General features: G+C 44.9%; 1 protein-coding gene across 2 annotated transcripts in view; it reads right to left on the bottom strand.

Annotated features, from left to right (window-relative positions):
- The window catches only part of LOC143941166 (connector enhancer of kinase suppressor of ras 2-like), an 85563-nt gene that overhangs the window by 49298 nt on the left and 11056 nt on the right, over nt 1–25209 (bottom strand). For both annotated transcript variants that reach the window (XM_077463190.1, XM_077463191.1), the window contains exons 2-3: nt 23830–23878; nt 2534–2582 (exon numbers count right to left, since the gene is read on the bottom strand). In XM_077463190.1, the coding sequence (XP_077319316.1) occupies nt 2534–2582; nt 23830–23838 (58 nt within the window). In that variant the 5' untranslated portion in view covers nt 23839–23878. The remainder of the gene's footprint in view (nt 1–2533; nt 2583–23829; nt 23879–25209) is intronic.

The following is a 25209-nucleotide window of genomic DNA, read 5'->3' as shown; positions in this document are numbered from 1 at the left end:
ATAGTAGGGTGATGTACATTTTATCTCAAACGCAATTTTTTGGGGAAATAAATATACTTCAATAATTCCCAAAGACATAATATAATACCCGATTGTTTGATAAACTATAAGAAACCCTTAATACGGCCCATTCCCACCGATGTGTTAGAAAGTCCACGTGTTTTGCTTAACGTGTAAAATGCCGCGTACACACACAATCGCAATTTCGGCCAGCAAAAGACAGATGAGAGCTTTTCATCGGAAAATGCGACCGTGTGTGCGCGCTCCATCGGAAATTAGCTGTCCGAATTCCCGCCAGCCAAAATTTGAGAGCGCGTTCTCAACGGAAAAACTTTCTATTGGAAATTCCGATCGCGTGTACGCAACTCCGACGCGCAAAAACTCAGATTCAACTACGAGACGGAAGACATCGGCTACTGGGTATTGAACTTCCTTTATCTAGTCCCGTCGTATGTGTTGTACGTCGCCGCGTTCTTGGCGGTTGGAAATTTGGTGCGACCGTGTGTAGGCAAGACAGCTTGAGCCGAATTCCGACGGGAAAACCATCAGAGCTTTTTCCGACCAAAATTCCGTGTTTAATGGAATGCATTCAAATGTGACTTGCGTGTTTATTACATGTCTTCGTTCTCATGTTCATCCTTTCCTCTCTCTATATGCTGGGGGGGGGGGGGAGGGGGGTTTTGTTGGAAATATGGTCACGTGACTCGAGAAACGGTTTGATGGAAATGCACGTTGCGTTTCCATTGTCTAAAACGTAATTCGCCTTTTTTACCAAAATTAACAAAAAGCAGCAAGCGGAATTTTTCCCACCAACTCGAGGCTCCGCCCCCCCCTCACGCAGCGCAGTGATGAAGAGTTTCATAGATTGGAACGGTAACTTTTTTTTCGTGTGATTTTAGCGCGCTGTGACCCCCAGCATTGTAGCTGCCGAAAAATGCGTTCGTTATCGTTTCTTTTTTCTTTTGGGGTCAATTTCGTAAAATCTAAAATCTGGAAATTCAGAAATTTGAAAATCCAGAAATCCGAAAATTTGTAAATGTGAATAACCCGATAATCCAAAAATTTTGATAGAAAATCTGAAAATTGAAAAGAACGAAAATCCGAAAATTCTAAATAATAACGAACTAATAATAACTATTTATTTATAGATATTGGAATTTCTTTTCAAATTTGTCTGTTAGTGAACGTAACAAATACGAATTATTCGAAATAACGAATTCCGCTTCGAAACAAATGGAACGAATTAATAAATAATAATAATAAAACGTTTTTATTATTATTATTATTTATTATTATTAATTCATTACATTCCATTCGTTTAGATGCGGCATTCGTTATTTTGGATAAATTCGTATTCGTTACATTCACTAACATCCAAATTTGAAAGGAAATTCCAATACCTATAAATGTAATTGTTTATAGTTTATTATAATTTTTTATTATTATTTAATAAGAAGAAGAAACCTATAATTATAGTTATTAATTTAATTATAATTTGAATTCCAATACCTATAATTTAATAGTTTATAGTTTTATTATTATTATGTAATAATAATAAAAAAATCAATAATTATAGTTATTTATTTACAATTTGAAAGGAAATTCCAATACCTATAATTTAATAGTTTATAGTTTATTATAGTTTTATTATTATTATTTAATAATAATAAAAAAATCAATAATTATAGTTATTTATTTACAATTTTAAAGGAAATTCCAATACCTATAATTTAATAGTTTATAGTTTATTATAGTTTTATTATTATTATTTAATAATAATAAAAAAATCAATAATTATAGTTATTTAATTACAATTTGAAAGGAAATTCCAATACCTATAATTTAATAGTTTATAGTTTATTATAGTTTTATTATTATTTAATAATAATAAAAAAATCAATAATTATAGTTATTTAATTACAATTTGAAAGGAAATTCCAATACCTATAATTTAATAGTTAATAGTTTATTATAGTTTTATTATTATTATTTAATAATAATAAAAAAAATCTATAATTATAGTTATTTAATTACAATTTGAAAGGAAATTCCAATACCTATAATTTAATAGTTTATAGTTTATTATAGTTTTATTATTATTATTTAATAATAATAAAAAAAATCTATAATTATAGTTATTTAATTACAATTTGAAAGGAAATTCCAATACCTATAATTTAATAGTTAGTAATAGTTACATTATTATTAGTTATTATTTCAGATTTTTTTTATTTTTCAAGTTTTTTTTCGAATTTTCCTTCTTATTTTTGGATTTTCGTTCTTTTGAATTTTTGTTCTAATTTCCGAATTTTCATATTTGCGATTTTCTGAATATTCAAATTTACTAATATTTAGAAAAATTTGCTAAAATGGGTTTTCGTTAATTTTGGATATTTCCGAATTAATTAATTTTTTTTTTTTAAATTCGTAAAGAAAATAAAATAAAAAAAAATTAATTCGGAACGGAATGAATCGCACCCGTCTAATCGCATGCAATGGTGAGAACGTCATTAGAAGTTTTCAGAGTTTTTACCTTTTGATCTTTTTTTGGTTTTTACCCTCAGAGATGCGTAATGGAAAGACTGGAAGAGAAGAGAGAACATTGGAGGAGATTAGAGGGAGGAGTCACTGAGCGACCAATCAGCATAAAATACATCATTTCTTGTCCGTCAATATCGCAACACATTGCACAAGATATACAGAAGGTGGAGGAATGACGTGACTGATACGGAAGGCGGACAGCGGGAGGGGGAGGGGCACCAGCGGGGGATCGGGTGACATGCACCCTGTTTATTCTGAGTCTGTTTATCTTGGATCGCATTGTAGCAGATTGTTCGATGTTTCGGGGGGTTCTGCTGTGGCTCCTCTTTGTTCGCTATCAGCGGCTGGCATTGTACTGATACACGCGTTTTATTGCCTAAAAAAGCATAAGCACACCAATGCGTTTTGGACACGGAATTTACTATGCGCCCGCCATTTACAATACATATACAATTACTAACAAGTGGGGGGTTGCCTCCGATATATGGTAAGCTGTGGGGTACGATCGGCTATATAAGTCTAGTGACTGCAATCGTTAGACACGCCTACATTTGCGCTCATGTAGACGTATGGGGGGAAGGGGAATGGGAGGGGGAGTGACTGGAGAGGGCAGAATCTCGTGCGGCTGTGCATGGGAGCCAATCAGCTTCTTCAGTTAAAGTGGAACCTTAGGGCCCTTTCACGCGGCTCTGTAGCACAATCGTGGTAGAAAACGTGCGATTTTGCGGCGTTTCTAGGGTTGCTCGCACCTGTGAAAAATGGACTCAAAGCGCGGTGCGTTTTTTTTTTTTCATCATTGATTCCAATGGCTGCGTTTTTGGACTTTTGCTCCTCCCCCGGTGCGGATGGGAGATTCTCGCGTAGAAGGAGAAGAAATGGATCGTTTTATTATTCGTCAGAGCGATCTCATCTCCACGCGATTTCCTTTTATTCCTCAATAATTGATATCATTCCGTCCCGAGGCCTCGTCGTGATTATCAGCGCGAGGCGCCGGACGCAAAAGCGGCTTCAGGATTTAAAGCGCGCTCGTCACCGCTTCGTCCGCGGCCGCCGCTTCATGGGCGGAGCTGTGTTCTCCCGCAAAAACCTCAGGAATTCTCTTCATACAGTTCGGAGATTTCTTTTCCGATTCGCTACATTTCTGTCGCCACTTTGTATTCACTTCCGATTGTAAAATCTGATGATTGCATGGGGTGCATACACCTACAGACTGACAATCACACCAATCAGGAAAACGAAAGATAAAACAGGACCATGGAGGGGGCAACCATCCCTTCCCGATCCCAGGTGGGGGGGGGGGGGGGGGGGAGGGGAGGGTCCGATTCTCAGATCTAATTTTATTTCATCCTCCATCCTAAAAAAAAAAACGGGGATGATTTACTAAAGGAGAATAGAGTGCAGGGGCTCCAGAACTTAGGAAACGAGCAAAAGTGCAAAGAATAGCCAATCACGTGCAAGGAAAATGTAAAAAAAAAAAAAAGCATTTTTGTTTGCACGTGATTGGATGATGTAAGTCTGGAGAGGTTCCCCTCATTGGCTGAGCTCTGGAGCAACTGCACTTGCAAAGCGGCTTGTGAAACGCGTCAACTGCTTTTCCTGTCTGTCTGGCAAATTTCTGACAATAATGAGGACATCAAGAAAACATTGGAGTCCCGCAGTGCGACCGTCCCTTCCGTCTGATAAAGTCCTCGCTCTACCGCCGACGTGGCTGATGTGGCCTTCTACAGTATGCTATTGGTCAGGAAGTGGCGAATTCTGGAGATGTTGCGGAGGTTAAGGTGGTGGCGGCGAGGAGGCCAGTGATTGGATGTGGGGAGAAGGAGAGGTCAGAGTCAAGGATTACACCGAACACCCTGGCATGTGTGGGGGGGGGGGGGACTGATGGACTGGGGATCTCAATGGTAAAATCATGGGGGGGGAGAGGAGGAAATATAACAAGCTCAGTTTGTGAACACCATAGCGATATGTCGATCAGGAGGAGGAGGAGCGGCGGAGGAGGAGGAGCGGAGCAGGAAGAGGAGGAGGAGCGGAGGAGGAGGAGGAGCAGAGGAGGAGGAGGAGCGGAGGAGGAGGAGGAGCAGAGAAGGAGGAGGAGCGGAGGAGGAGGAGCGGAGGAGGAGGAGGAGCAGAGGAGGAGGAGGAGCAGAGGAGGAGCGGAGGAGGAGGAGGAGCGGAGGAGGAGGAGGAGCGGAGGAGAAGGAGTAGCAGAGGAGGAGGAGGAGCAGGAGGAGGAGGAGCAGAGGAGGAGCGGAGCAGGAGGAGCAGGAGGAGGAGGAGCAGAGGAGGAGCAGAGCAGGAGGAGGAGGAGGAGCGGAGGAGGAGGAGGAGCAGGAGGAGGAGGAGGAGCGGAGGAGGAGGTGTTGTTTTATCTGACACTGAAAGTGCACTGAGATAGGAAGGAGAAGAACCAGGAAAGAGCCGAATCACGGAGGCCAATGGAGTGGAGTTTGTTGAGATCCATATTAACAAATATCACTGAGTGGGAACAAATAAATAGATTAAAAAAAAACACATTATAAATACTTTTTTTCCCCCTTTTTTTTAATAAGTGATCACATTCCCTCTGTTCTCAGCTGCATGAGAGCTGGGGGGAGGAGAAACAGCAGCACACCCATCTTCCCAGTGAATGGCTGTGTGGGGAGAAGAGGGGGGGGGGGGCGCATGTCAGGACAAGTTTGATCATTGGAGGAGAGCAGGCGCAGACAGCGAGAGAACTGACCATGCTGTGCTCCCTCCTGCTTAGTGGCAGGATCACTGGGGATTTCACACAAAGGCAGCGATACAAAGAGAAGACTTCCTCATACCAGTACATGGGACAGCCGACACATATCAGGGGGGGAGGGGGAGGGGACTTCCTTATACCAGTATATGAGACAGCCGACACATATCAGGGGAGGAGACTTCCTCATACCAGTACATGGGACAGCCGACACATATCAGGGGAGGAGACTTCCTCATACCAGTACATGGGACAGCCGACACATATCAGGGGAGGAGACTTCCTCATACCAGTACATGGGACAGCCGACACATATCAGGGGAGGAGACTTCCTCATACCAGTACATGGGACAGCCGACACATATCAGGGGAGGAGACTTCCTCATACCAGTACATGGGACAGCCGACACATATCAGGGGGGAGGAGACTTCCTCATACCAGTACATGGGACAGCCGACACATATCAGGGGAGGAGGGGGAGGAGACTTCCTCATACCAGTACATGGGACAGCCGACACATATCAGGGGAGGAGACTTCCTCATACCAGTACATGGGACAGCCGACACATATCAGGGGGGAGGAGACTTCCAGGAATATCAGGAATAGGAAGTTATTCTTTCATTTGTATCTTTTTTAATATAATGAGATGTGTTACATTAGAAGACGTTCCCTTCCCCCGCTCTGCACGCTCTGCGCGCTCTGCCAATACACATCCAAGCAATGCTGGAAATCGATTGTTCTGCTTTGATATCCGCATCTCGCAGCATCTACATATGTGCGTTTGTGACATTCCCCTCCCCCCCCCAACTCCGCGGCTCGATGAAAAGTAAGAATCGCAATGAAAGAGCGTGGAATGAAAGGCGAGGGGAAGCGTCTCGGATGAATCGGATCTTCTGAGCCCGGCTCCCGTTTGATGTGTCTCATTACACGTCTTATCAGCGTCTCGTCCTTCAACTCATTACATCCAACAATAAAGGAGCGCTTCTAATTACGGATTCCGCTTCCTCGTCCAAAACTCCTCCAATGAGGAGGCTCGGCGCCGGGGGGGACTGGAGAGCGTTTATGAAGGCGTCCATTGAGGGGCTGCCCCCCCTCCCCCGGCGGAGAGGACTGTCACTTCCTACTGACCCCGGACCTCTTCACCCGCACTCATTGCAGGACCGTGCCCCGCCGCAAATGGTACATCCCCCTCCTGGCGGACTGACGGGCGTCTCCGGGGACGAACCTTTTCAGTATGGTGGATGGTTTATGACATGCGTCCCACAGGCGTCTCGTGCCTTTGCTGGAAGGTTGGTGACCAGCTGACAACGATTTCTTTTATATCGAGGCAAAAAATCTATATATGGAATCTCTTTAAGCTGCCATAGAATGTAAAAAGGTGCCCTACCAGAGAGCGCAGCCAGGCTGATGACCTGATATTTCTTTACTGCAGTCAAGCAATATAGCTTGGTCACCACCCCGCCCCTCACAGCCTGTGATTGGACAGTAAAGGAGCAGCCTGATGAGTCATTTGCGCTCTCTCCTCCTATAAGCCCATGATGCAGCACACCTCATTGGCTCTTGGTGATTCTCCTCCATATTTCAGTCTGAGCTCTGCTGTACAGGAGACAGAGATACCAAATAGAATTTAAGCACTAATGATGGTTTCATTTAAAAAATGCAGTATTTGTTTAGAGTCTATCCACACAATTGCACTGCGGCAACTTCCCCCTGTTGGTGTGACGTGGTACCATCCATCCCCCCCCCCTCGGAGCCTCAATGCACCATTCCAACAGCCATTACATTGCAGGACTGTCCCCCGCCACAAATGGTACATTCCTCTATTCTGGTGTTTTCATATGAAAGGACGCAACGCACACGGAAGGGATCGTTCCCCTCCTCCCCTCCTGATATAACGCTGTACATGCTGCTCTACAGCGCCGCAATCATGTGCATGCATTGGTTGTATTCGGTGCAAACCAAATATAAAAACAGCCGTCCAGACAATGCGAACACCCAACATCTCCGACGCCAAAGACCACAAAGATGGTCTTATTTACGGGGCAGGCGATGGCAAATGCAAAAGTTGACTTATGTTTTTTGGGGTGCAAAATTTGGCTTCCATTTTTTGCGGTGCAGAAGTTAGCTTTCATTTATTTTTTAAGGATGCAAAAGTTGTCTTCCATTTTTTAAAATTTAAAAGTCGGCTTCCATTTTTTGGGGTGCAAAAATTGGCTTCCATATTTTGGGGTGCAAAAGTTGGATTCCATTTTTTGGGGTTCAAAAGTTGGCTTCCATTTTTTTAAAATTCAAAAGTTGGCTTCCATTTTCTTTAGGGTGCAAAAGTTGGCTTCCATTTTTTGGGGCGCAAAAGTTGGCTTCAATATTTTTAGGAAGCAAAGGTTGGCTTCCATTTTTTGGGGTGCAAAATTTTGGCTTCCATTTTTGGGATGCAAAAGTTGGCTTCCATTTTTTTTTAATTCAAAAGTTGGCTTCCATTTTTTTAGGGTGCAAAAGTCGGCTTCCATTTTTTTTAAATTCAAAAGTTGTCTTCTATTTTTTAAAATGCAAAAGTTGGCTTCCATTTTTTGGGGTGCAAAAATTGGCTTCCATATTTTGGGGTGCAAAAGTTGGATTCCATTTTTTGGGGTTCAAAAGTTGGCTTCCATTTTTTAAAATTCAAAAGTTGGCTTCCATTTTCCTTAGGGTGCAAAAGTTGGCTTCCATTTTTTGGGGCGCAAAAGTTGGCTTCAATATTTTTAGGAAGCAAAGGTTGTCTTCCATTTTTTGGGGTGCAAAATTTTGGCTTCCATTTTTGGGATGCAAAAGTTGGCTTCCATTTTTTTTTAATTCAAAAGTTGGCTTCCATTTTTTTAGGGTGCAAAAGTCGGCTTCCATTTTTTTTAAATTCAAAAGTTGTCTTCTATTTTTTAAAATGCAAAAGTTGGCTTCCATTTTTTGGGGTGCAAAAATTGGCTTCCATATTTTGGGGTGCAAAAGTTGGATTCCATTTTTTGGGGTTCAAAAGTTGGCTTCCATTTTTTAAAATTCAAAAGTTGGCTTCCATTTTCTTTAGGGTGCAAAAGTTGGCTTCCATTTTTTGGGGCGCAAAAGTTGGCTTCAATATTTTTAGGAAGCAAAGGTTGGCTTCCATTTTTTGGGGTGCAAAATTTTGGCTTCCATTTTTGGGATGCAAAAGTTGGCTTCCATTTTTTTTTAATTCAAAAGTTGGCTTCCATTTTTTTAGGGTGCAAAAGTCGGCTTCCATTTTTTTTAAATTCAAAAGTTGTCTTCTATTTTTTAAAATGCAAAAGTTGGCTTCCATTTTTTGGGGTGCAAAAATTGGCTTCCATATTTTGGGGTGCAAAAGTTGGATTCCATTTTTTGGGGTTCAAAAGTTGGCTTCCATTTTTTAAAATTCAAAAGTTGGCTTCCATTTTCCTTAGGGTGCAAAAGTTGGCTTCCATTTTTTGGGGTGCAAAAGTTGGCTTCAATATTTTTAGGAAGCAAAGGTTGGCTTCCATTTTTTGGGGTGCAAAATTTTGGCTTCCATTTTTGGGATGCAAAAGTTGGCTTCCATTTTTTTTTAATTCAAAAGTTGGCTTCCATTTTTTTAGGGTGCAAAAGTCGGCTTCCATTTTTTTTAAATTCAAAAGTTGTCTTCTATTTTTTAAAATGCAAAAGTTGGCTTCCATTTTTTGGGGTGCAAAAATTGGCTTCCATATTTTGGGGTGCAAAAGTTGGATTCCATTTTTTGGGGTTCAAAAGTTGGCTTCCATTTTTTAAAATTCAAAAGTTGGCTTCCATTTTCTTTAGGGTGCAAAAGTTGGCTTCCATTTTTTAAAATTCAAAAGTTGGCTTCAATATTTTTAGGAAGCAAAGGTTGGCTTCCATTTTTTGGGGTGCAAAATTTTGGCTTCCATTTTTGGGATGCAAAAGTTGGCTTCCATTTTTTTTTAATTCAAAAGTTGGCTTCCATTTTTTTAGGGTGCAAAAGTCGGCTTCCATTTTTTTTAAATTCAAAAGTTGTCTTCTATTTTTTAAAATGCAAAAGTTGGCTTCCATTTTTTGGGGTGCAAAAATTGGCTTCCATATTTTGGGGTGCAAAAGTTGGATTCCATTTTTTGGGGTTCAAAAGTTGGCTTCCATTTTTTAAAATTCAAAAGTTGGCTTCCATTTTCCTTAGGGTGCAAAAGTTGGCTTCCATTTTTTGGGGTGCAAAAGTTGGCTTCAATATTTTTAGGAAGCAAAGGTTGGCTTCCATTTTTTGGGGTGCAAAATTTTGGCTTCCATTTTTGGGATGCAAAAGTTGGCTTCCATTTTTTTTTAATTCAAAAGTTGGCTTCCATTTTTTTAGGGTGCAAAAGTCGGCTTCCATTTTTTTTAAATTCAAAAGTTGTCTTCTATTTTTTAAAATGCAAAAGTTGGCTTCCATTTTTTGGGGTGCAAAAATTGGCTTCCATATTTTGGGGTGCAAAAGTTGGATTCCATTTTTTGGGGTTCAAAAGTTGGCTTCCATTTTTTAAAATTCAAAAGTTGGCTTCCATTTTCTTTAGGGTGCAAAAGTTGGCTTCCATTTTTTGGGGCGCAAAAGTTGGCTTCAATATTTTTAGGAAGCAAAGGTTGGCTTCCATTTTTTGGGGTGCAAAATTTTGGCTTCCATTTTTGGGATGCAAAAGTTGGCTTCCATTTTTTTTTAATTCAAAAGTTGGCTTCCATTTTTTTAGGGTGCAAAAGTCGGCTTCCATTTTTTTTAAATTCAAAAGTTGTCTTCTATTTTTTAAAATGCAAAAGTTGGCTTCCATTTTTTGGGGTGCAAAAATTGGCTTCCATATTTTGGGGTGCAAAAGTTGGATTCCATTTTTTGGGGTTCAAAAGTTGGCTTCCATTTTTTAAAATTCAAAAGTTGGCTTCCATTTTCCTTAGGGTGCAAAAGTTGGCTTCCATTTTTTGGGGCGCAAAAGTTGGCTTCAATATTTTTAGGAAGCAAAGGTTGGCTTCCATTTTTTTTTAATTCAAAAGTTGGCTTCCATTTTTTTAGGGTGCAAAAGTCGGCTTCCATTTTTTTTAGGGTGCAAAAGTCGGCTTCCATTTTTTTTAAATTCAAAAGTTGTCTTCGGGGGATGCACACGTTGACCTCCATTATTTTGGATGTTCTTTTGTTTGTGGACTTTCTTTGTACCACTGTTACGGGGGGATGTACAAAAAGCGTTGCTTCCTCTGTGTCCCCCCGATGTATGGACCCCCCGGTACTGAGCCCCAAATACAGAACAATAATGCTCTTTTTATGAGGGTCACTACTGCTGACCTGGCAGAAGGCTCTATGAACCCGTCGGGGTCTTCCGCGTACATCACATCATCACATCGGGATCACATAAGCAGCTTTCCCGTAAATATAATGAATATTAAGCTGTTGTAAATTAAAACAAGGCGATGGCATGACTTCACGCGGCACAGCGAGCGCTCGCCATCCCCATTTCTCATGCTCGGCCCGGGCGCCGCAAACTGGCAGAAAGAAGCAGAAAATTTGGCATTAATATTTAATGATGACTTCTGGGGGGAAAAGACTCTAATTAAACTGCAGCAATTAAGCGATATCTCTTCTGCTGTACGGCACAGAGGCAGCCGAGCGGAAAGTTGGCGAGGTCTGGGAGAACGCCAAATTCCAAGGACGCGGGCAGCGAGGACTCGCGGGTCAAACATGATATTACTTACTGGAAGGAAGGCGACTGCGGCCTGTGTGGACAAAGTGTAAAAAGAAATGGATGTTGTCGGCTCCAGACGTTCGCTTGCATACAGCCGAATGACTGAGGATATCGAATTATCAATCCCTTTCTTTGCAGCCTCGGCACCGCCGATTGTTGAATGGGGAACGCTGTGAAGCTTGCTGCTCCTTCACAAACTGAAGCATAGTAAACAGTGTGCTTCAGTGATGAATGGACACAGGGGTGATTGGTACTGATTATTTGCTGTATTCATTCAGGAAAGGAAGGGGTCAGTAAATTACATATTTACCGACCCCTTCCCCCTGCTCTCCATCCTAAAACATCTTCCTTTGTGCCTGGGCGGGGGAGCAGGGAAGCCGGAAGTGCTGCAGGGGAAAGGGGCAAACGGGGGACCTGGACCAGTGGCAGCTGGTGGTATATCTTTTTTGGTGGGGGCGGCAAACAATCCACCCATCGCAGGCCCCCCGGTCAAAAGCCCCGCACATACCCCTTCAATCTAGGACGCGGGCAGCGCTTCGCCCTGCATCTCTTCCTCCTCAGCTTCACGGCGGCTTCCCCTGCATCTCCTCCCTCATTCCTCCTTCTCGGTCCAATTGGGTAATGGGTCTCAGGAAACCGCTTCCTGATTGGCCAGAAGGTGAATCCGGAAGACAATAGCGCATATTAATTCGCTATTGTCACACAACTGGGTGGGCTCGGGGGCCTGGGCCGTCTTTAAGGCAGGGCAAAAGGGGCAGCTGCCCTGGGCCCGGTCATTGCTGTGGGGCCCAAATCAGCTGCCCCTTGAGCCTGAAAATAGTTGACAAGAGGATTCGGGAGGGCCCTAGAAAATGTTTGCCTGGGGTCCAAACAATATTTAAGATGGCCCTGCTCAGGGTGCAGCGCTCTGCGCCCCGAGCCCACCCTTTTTTGAAGCCAATCGGAGCCTCATTGCTCTAATTAAACCCTTAGATATTCAATGTGTCCAGTGTCAGGCGTATGAATGGGGGGGGGGGGGGGTTGGTGCAGGGCTGGTGCAAGTATTTTTGACACCCTAGGTGAAACCTCATTTTGATGACCCCCCCCCCCCCGCCTCCACCCTCTTTTCCCTGCCCATGTATATCCCACCTTTTTAATGAAGCTCCCATCAAATGCAGCCTCATCAGCGCCCATCAATGAATGTTTGCTTGCTTCCATTCACTCGGGAGTCAGGACACAGACACAGTCTTCTGCCGCTGACACTATTTGTGAATGGAGTGGCGGCTGCCTGCTGATGCTGAGACTTAGTTGCTTGCTGCAGAGAGAAGAGAGAAGGAACACCAGTGGCCGGGCGCCCTAGGCGGCTGCCTAGTTTGCCTAGCTGTAGCACCGGCCCTGCCTGCAGTGCAGCCGGAGGGAGAAGGAGGAAAAGAAGCTAGCAGCATTGCAGGGGGGAGACAGAAGAGGATCGGTGTCTGCAATAAGACAGTACAGCCGGCCCTCCTGCTCAGCAGGTGCCTGGCCCCCACTCCTTTTAAACTGACGGGGCCCGGGTTCAGCACAGGAGGGCTGGCTGTACTTCCTTATCAGCGGCCCCGTGTGTTGAACTGTATCAACTTAGCATTGTTCTATAGCAGGGGTAAGAAAACTGGGGCTGTTGGAAGGCAACATGGTTTAATATCATATTTCTGGAGTTTCTCTTTTTGGCTGACACCAGTTTAGGAATGTAACAAGTTGCACATCAAAGCTCTGTAGCATATCTAAAAGAAGAGATCAATCCTCCATCAAGGCTGAACAAAAGCTTGGCTCCGGACCATCTGATGTTATAACGCTATGCAAGCGAGCCTCAAAGAGGGCCTTGGCTGCCGGGATAATTGATGAAGGTGGGTTACAATGATCAACAGGCTTTGAAGACTGACCTGGGATACTGAGACATGATACATGGACGATGCTGCCCCTAGAGGCCAATACAGCAGGATGGACAGTAATATAATATATTGAGGAGGGCGCGCCCTGTAAATACTGTGATTCGTCAAAAGTCTAGATGGGATGGCACAGTGGTGGCAATTGATGGGCACAGTGGCTGCGTTTGATGGGCACAGTAGCTGTATTTGATGGGCACAGTGGTGGCAATTGATGGGCACAGTGGCTGCGTTTGATGGGCACAGTAGCTGTATTTGATGGGCACAGTGGCTGAGTTTGATGGGCACAGTGGCTGCGTTTGATGGGCACAGTGGCTGCGATTGATGGGCACAGTGGCTGCGATTGATGGGCACAGTAGCAGCAATTGATGGGCACAGTGGCTGCGTTTGATGGGCACAGTGGCTGCGATTGATGGGCACAGTGGCTGCGTTTGATGGGCACAGTGGTTGCGTTTGATGGGCACAGTGGTTGCGTTTGATGGGCACAGTGGCTGAGTTTGATGGGCACAGTGGCAGCAATTGATGGCACAGTGCCTGCGATTGATGGCACAGTGCCTGCGACTGATTGGCACAGTGGCAGTGTTTGATGGGGGTTTTTTCCCAGAATTTTTTAGTTTGTTTGCGCCCCCCCCCCCCCATAAATTTTGAGTACCAGCTGCCACTGCTTTTATTTTTCAGTATTAAGAGATTGAAGTCAATTTTCAGGATGGAATGACAGGTCCTCTTGGAATGGCCTCAGATCCTTTGTCCTTCCTTTGTACATTGAGCACAGAAGGGAATCCATTCTCCGGAATCATCTACTTTCCTGAGGCATGATTAGTACGTCTTCCCTCGGCGGTGACCTATGAAGGACCTTCTTGGTGGCGGCCATCAAGCTGATAACAATTCTGGTCCCGTTGGTGCCGGAGGGCTTCCTATTTCTGTGCCGGAACTTCCATGAATGGAGTTTCTGTGTTGTGTAACGCTCATGTGATGCTCGTGAATCGGCTTCCCTCTGGTTGACCTTCCAGTGAAGCTGAAATAGTTTGTATAGATTGCCGGGCTCAGCCGGGACGGCACTTATCACATTACTACAGCTTGTCTGACTCTGAATGGTGAATTATTCATCCCATGGAGGTCCGAGCGCCCCGGCGGGGGTCCCGGGTGGAGGGACGCTCTACTGCCGGCCCCCGATAATCCTCCAATCTTCAATCGTAGTCGTCTTCTCTCTTCTCTCTTCTCGTGATAAAGTCACACAATTTGTTCTTGGTTTTCACCAACCATCACCTCCATTCCAGCCGCTCCCTCCATACAGAACATCCCCCCCAATACACAATCTGGGGGGCGAATAATACAGAACAACCCCCAATACACAATCTGGGGGGGGGCAAATGATACAGAACAACCCCCCAATACACAATCTGGGGGGGGGGGTTAATGATACAGAACATCCCCCAATACACAATCTGGGCGGCGAATAATACAGAACAACCCCCAATACACAATCTGGGGGGGGGGGTTAATGATACAGAACATCCCCCAATACACAATCTGGGCGGCGAATAATACAGAACAACCCCCAATACACAATCTGGGGGGGGGCAAATGATACAGAACAACCCCCCAATACACAATCTGGGGGGGGTTAATGATACAGAACATCCCCCAATACACAATCTGGGGGGAGGAATAATACAGAACACCCCCCCCAATACACGATCTGGGGGGCGAATGATACAGAACATCCCCTAATACACAATCTGGGGGGGCGAATGATACAGAACATCCCCCCAATACACGATCTAGGGGGCGAATGATACAGAACATCCCCCAATACACGATCTGGGGGGCGAATGATACAGAACATCCCCCAATACACGATCTGGGGGGGGGCGAATAATACAGAACATCCCCCAATACACGATCTGAGGGGGCGAATGATACAGAACATCCCCCCAATACACGATTTGGGGGGCGAATAATACAGAACACCCCCAATACACGATCTGGGGGGCGAATGATATAGAACATCCCCCCAATACACGATCTGGGGGGCAAATGATACAGAACATCCCCCAATACACGACCTGGGGGGCAAATGATACAGAACATCCCCCAATACACAATCTGGGGGGCGAATGATACAGAACATCCCCCCAATACACAATCTGGGGGGGGTGAATAATACAAAACATCCCCAATACATGATCTGGGGGGCGAATGATACAGAACATCCCCCAATACACGATCTGGGGGGCGAATGATACAGAACATCCCCCAATACACGATCTGGGGGGCGAATGATACAGAACATCCCCCAATACACGATCTGGGGGGCAAATGATACAGAACATCCCCCCAATACACGATCTTGGGGGCAAATGATACAGAACATCCCCCCAATACATGATCTGGGGGCGAATGATATAGAACATCCCCCAATACAGGATCTGGGGGGGGCGAATAATACAAAACATCCCCAATACACGATCTGGGGGGCGAATGATACAGAACATCCCCCCAATACACGATCTGGGGGGGCAAATAATACAGAACACCCCCAATACACAATCTGGGGGGGCGAATGATACAGAACATCCCCCAATACATGATCTGGGGGGCGAATGATACAGAACACCCCCCAATACACGATTTGGGGGGCGAATGATACAGAACATCCCCCAATACACGATCTGGGGGGCGAATGATACAGAACATCCCCCCAATACACAATCTGGGGGGCAAATGATACAGAACAGCCCCCAATACATGATCTGGGGGGCCAATGATACTGAACATCCCCCAATACAGGATCTGGGGGCCAATGATACAGAACATCCCCCAATACACGATCTGGGGGCGAATGATACCGAACATCCCCAATACACGATCTGGGGGGCGAATGATACAGAACATCCCCCCAATACATGATCTGGGGGGCGAATGATACAGAACATCCCCCAATACACGATCTGGGGGGCGAATGATACAGAACATCCCCCAATACACGATCTGGGGGGAAAATGATACAGAACATCCCCCCAATACACGATCTGGGGGGCGAATGATACAGAACATCCCCCAATACATGATCTGGGGGGCGAATGATACAGAACATCCCCCCAATACACAATCTGGGGGGCAAATGATACAGAACACCCCCAATACATGATCTGGGGGGCCAATGATACAGAACATCCCCCAATACACGATCTGGGGGCCAATGATACAGAACATCCCCAATACACGATCTGGGGGCCAATGATACCGAACATCCCCCAATATATGATCTGGGGGGCGAATGATACAGAACAATCCCCCAAATACATGATCTGGGGGGCGAATGATACAGAACATCCCCCAATACACGATCTGGGGGGTGAATGATACAGAACATCCCCCAATACACAATCTGGGGGGCCAATGATACAGAACAATCCCCCAATACATGATCTGGGGGGTGAATAATACAAAACATCCCCCAATACACAATCTGGGGGGCAAATGATACAGAAAATCCCCCAATACACGACCTGGGGGGCAAATGATACAGAACATCCCCCAATACATGATCTGGGGGGCGAATGATACAGAACATCCCCCCAATACACGATGTGGGGGGCGAATGATACAGAACATCCCCCCAATACACGATCTGGGGGGCAAATGATACAGAACATCCCCCAATACACGACCTGGGGGGCAAATGATACAGAACATCCTCAATACACAATCTGGGGGGCGAATGATACAGAACATCCCCCCAATACACAATCTGGGGGGGCGAATAATACAAAACATCCCCAATACATGATCTGGGGGGCGAATGATACAGAACATCCCCAAATACACGATCTGGGGGGCGAATGATACAGAACACCCCCCCAATACACGATCTGGGGGGCGAATGATACAGAACATCCCCCAATACACGATCTGGGGGGCAAATGATACAGAACATCCCCCCAATACACGATCTTGGGGGCGAATGATACAGAACATCCCCCCAATACATGATCTGGGGGCGAATGATACAGAACATCCCCAATACAGGATCTGGGGGGGGCGAATAATACAAAACATCCCCAATACACGATCTGGGGGGCGAATGATACAGAACATCCCCCCAATACACGATCTGGGGGGGGGAAATAATACAGAACACCCCCCAATACACAATCTGGGGGGGCGAATGATACAGAACATCCCCCAATACATGATCTGGGGGGCGAATGATACAGAACACCCCCCCAATACACGATCTGGGGGGCGAATGATACAGAACATCCCCCCAATACACAATCTGGGGGGCAAATGATACAGAACAGCCCCCAATACACGATCTGGGGGGCGAATGATACAGAACATCCCTCCAATACACAATCTGGGGGGCAAATGATACAGAACAGCCCCCAATACATGATCTGGGGGGCCAATGATACAGAACATCCCCCAATACATGATCTGGGGGCCAATGATGCAGAACATCCCCCAATACACGATCTGGGGGCGAATGATACCGAACATCCCCCAATATATGATCTGGGGGGCGAATGATACAGAACAATCCCCCAAATACATGATCTGGGGGGCGAATGATACAGAACATCCCCCAATACACGATCTGGGGGGTGAATGATACAGAACATCCCCCAATACATGATCTGGGGGGCCAATGATACAGAACAATCCCCCAATACACGATCTGGGGGGCGAATGATACAGAACAATCCCCCAATACACGATCTGGGGGGTGAATGATACCGAACATCCCCCAATACACGATCTGGGGAGCGAATGATACAGAACATCCCCCAATACACGATCTGGGGGGCGAATGATACAGAACATCCCCTAATACACGATCTGGGGGGCGAATGATACAGAACATCCCCCCAATACACAATCTGGGGGGCAAATGATACAGAACACCCCCAATACATGATCTGGGGGGCCAATGATACAGAACATCCCCCAATACACGATCTGGGGGCCAATGATACAGAACATCCCCCAATACACGATCTGGGGGCCAATGATACCGAACATCCCCCAAAATATGATCTGGGGGGCGAATGATACAGAACAATCCCCCAAATACATGATCTGGGGGGCGAATGATACAGAACATCCCCCAATACACGACCTGGGGGGCAAATGATACAGAACATCCCCCAATACACGATCTGGGGGGCGAATGATACAGAACATCCCCCCAATACACGATGTGGGGGGCGAATGATACAGAACATCCCCCAATACACGATGTGGGGGGCGAATGATACAGAACATCCCCCAATACACGATCTGGGGGCGAATGATACAGAACAACCCCCAATACACGATCTGGGGGGCGAATGATACAGAACATCCCCCCAATACACGATCTGGGGGGCAAATGATACAGAACACCCCCAATACATGATCTGGGGGGCCAATGATACAGAACATCCCCCAATACACGATCTGGGGGCCAATGATACAGAACATCCCCCAATACACGATCTGGGGGCCAATGATACCGAACATCCCCCAATATATGATCTGGGGGGCGAATGATACAGAACAATCCCCCAAATACATGATCTGGGGGGCGAATGATACAGAACATCCCCAATACACAATCTGGGGGGTGAATGATACAGAACATCCCCCAATACACGATCTGGGGGGCCAATGATACAGAACAATCCCCCAATACATGATCTGGGGGGCGAATAATACAGAACATCCCCCAATACACGATCTGGGGGGCGAATGATACAGAACAACCCCCAATACACGATCTGGGGGGCGAATGATACAGAACATCCCCCAATACACGATCTGGGGGGCGAATTATACAGATCAATCCCCCCAATACAGGATCTGGGGGGCGAATAATACAGAACACCCCCAATGCACAATCTGGGGGGGGGGCAATGATACAGAACATCCCCCAATACACAATCTGGGGGCAAATGATACAGAACACCCCCCAATACACGATCTAGGGGGCCAATGATACAGAACATCCCCCCAATACACGATCTGGGGGCGAATGATACAGAACATCCCCCAATACACGACCTGGGGGGGGCTAATGATACAGAACATCCCCCAATACACAATCTGGGGGGCAATTGATACAGAACATCCCCCCAATACACGATCTGGGGGGCTAATGATACAGAACATCCCCCCAATACACGATCTGGGGGGCGAATGATACAGAACATCCCCCAATACACGATCTGGGGGGCTAATGATACAGAACATCCCCCAATACACAATCTGGGGGGCGATTGATACAGAACATCCCCTAATACACAATCTGGGGGGCGAATGATACAGAACATCCCCCAATACACAATCTGGGGGGCGAATGATACAGAACATCCCCCAATACACGATCTGGGGGGCGAATGATACAGAACATCCCCCAATACACAATCTGGGGGGCGAATGATACAGAACATCCCCCCAATACACAATCTGGGGGGCTAATGATACAGAACATCCCCCAATACACGATCTGGGGGGCGAATGATACAGAACATCCCCCAATACACGATCTGGGGGGCGAATGATACAGAACATCCCCAATACACGATCTGGGGGGCGAATGATACAGAACAACCCCCAATACACGATCTGGGGGGCGAATGATACAGAACATCCCCCAATACACGATCTGGGGGGCGAATTATACCGATCAATCCCCCCAATACAGGATCTGGGGGGCGAATAATACAGAACACCCCCAATGCACAATCTGGGGGGGGGCGAATGATACAGAACATCCCCCAATACACAATCTGGGGGCAAATGATACAGAACACCCCCCAATACACGATCTGGGGGGCCAATGATACAGAACATCCCCCCAATACACGATCTGGGGGCGAATGATACAGAACATCCCCCAATACACGACCTGGGGGGGCTAATGATACAGAACATCCCCCAATACACAATCTGGGGGGCAATTGATACAGAACATCCCCCCAATACACGATCTGGGGGGCTAATGATACAGAACATCCCCCCAATACACGATCTGGGGGGCGAATGATACAGAACATCCCCCAATACACGATCTGGGGGGCTAATGATACAGAACATCCCCCAATACACAATCTGGGGGGCGATTGATACAGAACATCCCCTAATACACAATCTGGGGGGCGAATGATACAGAACATCCCCCAATACACAATCTGGGGGGGCGAATGATACAGAACATCCCCCAATACACGATCTGGGGGGCGAATGATACAGAACATCCCCCAATACACAATCTGGGGGGCGAATGATACAGAACATCCCCCCAATACACAATCTGGGGGGCTAATGATACAGAACATCCCCCAATACACGATCTGGGGGGCGAATGATACAGAACATCCCCCAATACACGATCTGGGGGGCGAATGATACAGAACATCCCCCAATACACGATCTGGGGGGCGAATGATACAGAACATCCCCCAATACACGATCTGGGGGGGCGAATGATACAGAACATCCCCCAATACACGATCTGGGGGGCGAATGATACAGAACATCCCCCAATACACAATCTGGGGGGCGAATGATACAGAACATCCCCCCAATACACAATCTGGGGTGCGAATGATACAGAACATCCCCCCAATACACGATCTGGGGGGGCTAATGATACAGAACATCCCCCAATACACGATCTGGGGGGGGCTAATGATACAGAACATCCCCCCAATACACGATCTGGGGGGCGAACGATAAGCCCCATACACACTCAGATTTTCTGCTAATTTTTGTCTTCAGATTTACCAAAACCATGTAGTAGAAGGGCCGGCCTGACTGTATACACATTGAAACTCCTGAGGCTTGACCTCATATTATATGGTTTTGGTAAATCTGAAGACAAAAATCAGCAGAAAATCTGATAGTGTGTATGGGGGATTTAGAAGAAAACCTGTTAGAGTCGGCAGAAGACTTGAGACCGGGGCGGAGGTTCCCCTTCCAGCAGGACAACGACCCGAAACATCCAGCCAGAGCTACAATGGAATGGTTTACATCAAAGCATATTCATGTGTTAGAATGGCCCAGTCACAGTCCAGACCTAAATCCCATTGAGAATCTGTGGCAGGACTTGAAAATTGCTGATCACAGACGCTCTCCATCCAATCTGACAGAGCTTGAGATATTTTACAAAGAAGAAGAATGGGCAGAAATGTCCTCTCTAGATGGGCAAAGCTGGTAGAGACACCCCCAAAAAGACTTGTAGAGAAAGGGGGTTCTACAAAAGTACTGACTCCAGGGGGCGCCATACAAATGCCCCTCCCCCCACACTTTTCACATATTTATTTGTATCATTTATCATTTTCCTTCCACTTCACAATTATGTGACACTTTGTGTTGGTCCATCACAAAAAATCCCAATAAAATACATTTATGGTTTTGGTTGTAAGAAAATGTGGGGAATTTACAGGGGGTATGAATACTTTTTCCAGGCATAAAGCAGCATTTAAAGCAGATCAGAGAAGGTAAAATTTAAAGTGTTTGTTCCCCAACACTTGATATTCCTGATATGTATTGTGTACTTGTATGAGGAAGTCACCTGTTTCCTCTCTATCTCCGAAATCCCTGCCAGTCCCTCTACTTTTCTATTAAAAACTGACCACGCTAAGCATGGTCAGTTCTCTAGCTATGCTGGAAACTCAGCCTGCCCTCCCTCCTTCAATAATTAGACTCCTCCTGACACCCCCCCCCCCCCCCCCCGCAGCACAGCCATTCACTGGGAAGATCAGTGTACTGCTGCTTCTCCTCCCCCAGCTCTTTTTATCCAGCTGAGAACAGAGGGAATGTGATCACTTATAAAAAAAAAAGGGGCGAGGCTCAGAAGAGAACCAATCAAAGAGAGAATTTCATTAGGATAAATAGGACCTAGAAGGCCGTTATATATATATATATATTATACATACACACACACACACATATATATTTTTTTAATAGTTATATAAGTTCCTTCAACCCCCCCCCCCCCCCCCCCGGGCCATTCCCGGCCGTTAAGGTCAGCTGACCTGCCACAAATCTGATGAACTCGTCCTGCCATTGCCGCTCCCCCCTCCCCCCTCCATCTCTGGACTAGTTCACACACCACATGCGTTTCAGGACTTTTTATTTCTGCATCCAAAACGCATTGAAGGCAGGATACATGGTCTTCTATGGCACAGTTCACACCAGTGCTTGTAGTTCCAGAGAAAAACAAAAAACAAAATGTACAACATGCTGCATTTTTCCTGCACAGAACTGTACTGGAACGTGGCAAAACGCATCAAAAAAAAAAGCAACGGAGCGCACACACACAGAGACGCGTCAAAAACGCATCAAAAACGCACCAGCCCGCGTACAGCGAGGGCCCCTTCACCCCACAAAAACATCCTCCACATCTCTTCCAGACGAGCTTCTGAATGCGCGTTTTTTTTACAAATTTTTTACAAATTTTTGATGCGTTTCAGTGCGTTTTTGATGCATTCCAGATTAGACATGTGCACCGCCAAAAAAAACGCGTGTTCGTTTTTTTGTTTTCGTTTCATTCGTTTTTTTTTTTTTTTTTTGAGCCATTCATTATGATCGCAATTCATAAATTTGTAAATTCGAAAATAAGAAAGAAAATGCGAAAATTCAAAAAACAAAAAAAAAATAACTATTAAATTTATAGGTATCGGAATTTCCTTTCCAATCTGGCTGTTAGCGAATGTAACAAATACGAATTTATCCGAAATAACGCGATTCATCAATTTCGAAAATCAGAAAATAAGAAAGAAAATACAAAAATCGAAAATAATAATAACGAATACATTTATAGATATCGGAATTTCCTTTGAAATTTGGCTGTTAGTGAAACGCAACGAATACGAATTTATCCGAAATAACGAACGCCGCATCTAAACCAATGGAACCGATCGAATTAATAATAAATAACAATAAAACGTTTTATTATTATTATTATTATTAATTATTATTATGAATTTGTTCCATTCGTTATTTCGGATAAATTCGTATTCGTTGCGTTTCACTAACAGCCAAATTTGAAAGGAAAGTCCGATATCTATAAATGTATTTGTTATTATTATTTTAGATTTTTGTATTTTCTTTCTTATTTTCGAATTTATGAATCGCGTTATTTCGGATAATTTGTAACTTTCGGATAAATTCGTATTCGTTGCGTTTCGCTAACAGCCAAATTTGAAAAGTAATTCCAACACCTCTAATTTAATAATTATTATTTCAGATTTTCGACCTTTTGGGTTTTCGGATTTTCGAATTGACGGATTTTTGAAATGTTCGAATTTATGAAACATTCGATTAAAACGGGTTTTTTCGTTAATTCGAAATGTTTCTGAATAAACACATTTTTTTTTCGAAAATTCATAAAAAGACGAATTCGGGAACGAATCGAGTTGCAGACGTCTAATCCAGACGCGGTTTCTTTTCGCCGTGCGGGGGAGGTGTGGTGCGTTTCAGATGCGTTTTCCGGTGCTTTTTTTTTGACGCGTTGTACCTGCGTTCCGGTACAGAGTTCTCTGCGGGAAAAATGCAGCATGTTCTACTTTTTTTTTCTGGAACCGGAACGCACTGGCGCTGCTGCGACCCATGCCACAGAAGAGCGTGTAACCTTCTGTGCGTTTTGGATGGAGAAATAAAAAGCCCTGAAACGCATCGGGTGTGAGCTGGCCCTGAAACAAAAACAGTGGAGGAGGGGGGGGACAAAGCATGTGGAACGCAGCCGGAAACACGCGTGAAAAACGCACTGGAACGCGTCAAACACGCGCGTGCAGAAACGGATCTGGGGGAGGTGTTTTGGTGGTGTGAAGGAGACCCTCCAGTTTTCCGAGTCCCTGATGTGGAATAAGCACGTGGCCAGTGAAGTCAGAGGGACTGACACAGCCAGGCAAACCGCATTTTCAGTCACGCCATTCCTCCGGTAATCTGCATGGCGGAGGGGAGAGGGGCGTGGCCAGCGGGAACATTACCTTCCTCATCGATGTGTTTCCCTGACGCTCCACCGCAGACCCCGAATACCTGCAAGAGGACAGAAAACGCGTCAAAGACATTCCATACATTGTATCATCTCCGGCTGTATAGAACTGTACAGGGGGCGTAAAGGGCGACTCCACCCACAAGTGACCTCACAGTTATGGGCGGAGTCACACATGGGCTCCTTCCTGGATCTACTCTTCTCTGTCTTGGGAGTTTTGGGTGTTCCCGCCCACTTTGGGGTGTTATCGCCCCCGCCGCAAAAGTAAATTGAACGTTCAATAGGGAGAGTGATAGCATTTGTATCTCTCTATCTCCCGTCTGATCAATGTTTATAAACAATGTTACCTTGTATCTCTCCATCTCCCGTCTGATCAATGTTTATAAACAATGTTACCTTGTATCTCTCTATCTCCCGTCTGATCAACGTTTATAAACAATGTTACTTTGTATCTCTCTATCTCCTGTCAGATCAACGTTTATAAACAATGTTACTTTGTATCTCTCTATCTCCTGTCAGATCAACGTTTATAAACAATGTTACTTTGTATCTCTCTATCTCCTGTCAGATCAACGTTTATAAACAATGTTACTTTGTATCTCTCTATCTCCTGTCAGATCAACGTTTATAAACAATGTTACATTGTATCTCTCTATCTCCATCTGATCAAATTTTATAAACAATGTTACCTTGTATCTCTCTATCTCCCATCTGATCAATGTTTATAAACAACGTTACTTTGTATCTCTATATCTCCCGTCTGATCAACGTTTATAAACAATGTTACTTTGTATCTCTCTATCTCCCGTCTGATCAACGTTTATAAACAATGTTACTTTGTATCTCTCTATCTCCCGTCTGATCAACGTTTATAAACAATGTTACTTTGTATCTCTATCTCCCGTCTGATCAACGTTTATAAACAATGTTACTTTGTATCTCTATCTCCCATCTGATCAACGTTTATAAACAATGTTACATTGTATCTCTCTATCTCCCGTCTGATCAATGTTTATAAACAATGTTACCTTGTATCTCTCTATCTCCCGTCTGATCAACGTTTATAAACAATGTTACATTGTATCTCTCTATCTCCCGTCTGATCAATGGTTATAAACAATGTTACGTTGCATCTCTCTATCTCCTGTCTGATCAATGTTTATAAACAATGTTACTTTGTATCTCTCTATATCCCGTCTGATCAATGTTTATAAACAATGTTACTTTGTATCTCTCTATTTCCTGTCTGATCAATGTTTATAAACAATGTTACCTTGTATCTCTCTATCTCCCGTCTGATCAATGTTTATAAACAATGTTACCTTGTATCTCTCTATCTCCCGTCTGATCAATGTTTATAAACAATGTTACTTTG

Source organism: Lithobates pipiens, unplaced genomic scaffold (assembly GCF_037356315.1).
Source record: "Lithobates pipiens isolate NorthernLeopardFrog02 unplaced genomic scaffold, aLitPip1_a1.2 Scaffold_3, whole genome shotgun sequence".
In the NCBI taxonomy this organism is placed as follows: Eukaryota; Metazoa; Chordata; class Amphibia; order Anura; family Ranidae; genus Lithobates; species Lithobates pipiens.
The sequence above is the reverse complement of the archived record's forward strand: the minus strand, read 5'-3'. Positions and strand labels throughout refer to the sequence as shown.